The sequence below is a fragment of the Hordeum vulgare genome, chromosome 6H (assembly GCF_904849725.1).
Source record: "Hordeum vulgare subsp. vulgare chromosome 6H, MorexV3_pseudomolecules_assembly, whole genome shotgun sequence".
Taxonomy (NCBI): Eukaryota; Viridiplantae; Streptophyta; class Magnoliopsida; order Poales; family Poaceae; genus Hordeum; species Hordeum vulgare.
The window spans coordinates 510238685-510241393 of record NC_058523.1 but is presented as its reverse complement, the minus strand read 5'-3'; the positions used below and the strand labels follow the sequence as shown (position 1 = coordinate 510241393).

Genomic DNA, 2709 nt, shown 5'->3' with positions numbered 1-2709 from the left:
CTCTGGTAAAGCTGTCCGGTATGCAAAAAATAAAATTTTAACACGTGAAGCTTTTTGGATGCCTGTTGGAGATGCTTTAATAGGATTTCGCATGGGCGACCTATAGCCCTGACGGGAGAGGACGTCTATGTAACCAGCGGTGCAAGAAATCCTTTCAGCAACGATGGGCTTAAAAGTTTTCCCCTGAACAGCCACAATAGAGGGACCCTATACCGACCTCAACAAGTCCATTGATCACATCACGCACCAACAAGAAATATAGCTTTACCTTTTTTTATTCGAGTGTGTATTTCAGGGCCGTTTGGCCATTTTTGTTTGAAGATAAATTTGCATGCATCAGGGCACCCTCTCTCTATATATGATTCTATTGCATCTCCATCGATCCACAAAAAGAATCTAAACGACGTGTAAGTACATCTTTTCTCCTTCTCTCGATCAAATCAAAGCTGACGACGGATGGAGGGCGTGCAATAATGCATAGGTCGCCGATCTAAGAAGAGACGAGCTGCTTGAAGTTGATGGGCGCGGCGAAGCCGAGCTTCACCGGTGCGGCGAAGATGGCCTTGGCGCCCTTGTTGGAGGTGGCCTGGGTGCCATGCACCTCGTCCCAGTACACATGGTCGTTGCGATTGGCGCAGTAGGTGGCGTTGGGCGAGCACCAGGTCTGCGCCCGGAGCCTCCCTCCGCCGCAGCACGCGCTGGCCACGTCCTTGAACCCGGCGGCCTCCGGGTGCTCGGTGATGAAGGTTATGAGGTTGTAGGAGCTCCCGACGGAGTATCTCATCCCGGGCAGCGCGGCGGCGAGCTTGGCCATCGCCTTGGCCAGCGCGTCGTTGAACCCCCTGGCGAGGGCGTTGGCGGCCTCGACGCACGCTGTCTCGCCGGTTGGGGAGGTGACCCGCACCGCCGGCACGCAGCCGATGGGCGGCACGTCGACGATCCCGAACCTCCGCGCTCCCAGCTGGTAGAGCGTCTGGACGTGCTTGGTGTAGTTGGTGAGCATGTCCGCGTACAAGGACGGCGCGTGGCTGGCCGTGAGGTTGTCCCGGAGGAAGGCGAACATGTCGTTGCCGCCGTCGCTGATGAGGAAGAGGGACTTGGACAGCAGCGCGTCGATGCCGCCGCTCTTCTCCGTCGACGTCATCTTTGACTTGGTGGCCGCGAAGTACTCCACCTGCTTCGTCAACGTGAGGGCGTTCCCCTGATTGATCGATCGTTCGATGCCGACGTGAATCAAAATTAGTAAAGAAATAACACAGAAAAGATGAACAAATGCGAATATGTTGTTTTCAGAAAAGGACAGATGAATACGTTGTTTTTTGCCGGGCAAAAGACAGATGGATGTGAATTTAAAACTCATAGTACGAAAGTAACTCCAACTGATTATTAGGAATTTAAAACTTCTTTGGAACAAAAAAGAGGCGCATAACCCGAGGCAGTGGCACTCACGGTGGTGTCTAGGATGCCGGATCCGCCGGAGGCGTAGTTGACTCCACGGTAGCCTCTGACGATCTGACGGCTCGTCTCCGGCGTCAGCGACAGGTACGCCGGCGGGCTCCGCTTGAAGCCCAGCAGCCTCGCTGCATTACACAGTACAGTTTCCACCATTCGCATGCTTGCATGAGCTTCACGCCATCTGACAAACAAGACGGAAATCAAGTGCATGCGGCCGGACGGGATACGTACAGATGGAGTCGGCGACGTTGAACCCGTTGCTGAACCTCCCGGTGGGCCTGGACTGCGGGAAGTCGATGCCGTAGGGGAGCTGCAGCGCGCTTTTCCCGGGGAGGTACTGGTTGTTGCCCACGTCCACCGTGGAGTCGCCGAACACGTACACCGCCGGCACCAGGTGGACCTCCCCGGCCGCGCGCCCGCTCGCCGCCGCCGGCGAGACCACCAGGCCGCCGACGGCGCAGATGACGATCGCAGCAACCAGCGCCGCCCTCGCCCCCATCATGGCGCCGGCAGCTAGCTGGTCCACTGTTTTGGGTTTGCTGATGGGAGAAGAACTGCGGTGCAAGGTAGGCAGGTAGGTGGCAGGATGCCCGCGGGAATATGTGCTTGGAATGGTAGCGGGGGCAATCAATCTACCTGTGAGTCCAAGCAAACCCCCGGCCCTCCTGCATATTTATACTCGATGAAGATGCACCATTGCAGCAGCACGCACGCACGCACGCAGGTGATGTCAAACGGTTAGGGGCCGGCCGGCCTCGGTGTGTCTTGACCGTGAAGCGATCGGTCCGTTGAACGAGTATAGATGACAGCGAGAAGATCTCACGGAGCTCTCTGTTTTTCCAACCGTTGAGTGGATGGATGTACTGGTTGATCACTTGCAATTTCGTGGCGTCCTGTGAGTGACCAATACCACTTGGTTCCTGGGTGGCGTGGCGCAACGCGTTGCATGGTGCATATGCAAGGCCATGGCTATGACTCGTTTATCAAACAACCCAACGCCTGCTTGCAGTTCTTAAAAAAATAAGGCTGTTACCACTGTGGTCAACTCTTTGGTCTGCATTAAAAAAAAACAGCGTTGTTCCTTCATAACAATGTCATGGCTGAGCACATTCCACAGTAATCTTGCAGGAATTTTATACTAGATAATATAAGTGCAAATTTCACAGGATTCTGCTCCTGAACGTATGTGCTTCAAAGGGAGACCCAAAAGCACCGCTGGACCATTTCTCTGTTTTTTTACTTCACTCCTTTTCC

General features: G+C 54.7%; 1 protein-coding gene across 1 annotated transcript; it reads right to left on the bottom strand.

Moving 5' to 3' along the window:
• Positions 1 to 257: 257 nt before the first annotated feature.
• On the bottom strand, positions 258 to 2113 carry LOC123402385 (GDSL esterase/lipase At5g55050-like). The gene is made up of 3 exons (XM_045096299.1): positions 1687 to 2113; positions 1450 to 1580; positions 258 to 1201 (listed from the first exon to the last, which is right to left on the bottom strand). The coding sequence occupies exons 1-3, from the start codon at positions 1955 to 1957 to the stop codon at positions 491 to 493; spliced, it is 1113 nt and encodes a 370-aa protein (XP_044952234.1). The 5' UTR covers positions 1958 to 2113; the 3' UTR covers positions 258 to 490.
• Positions 2114 to 2709: the final 596 nt, after the last annotated feature.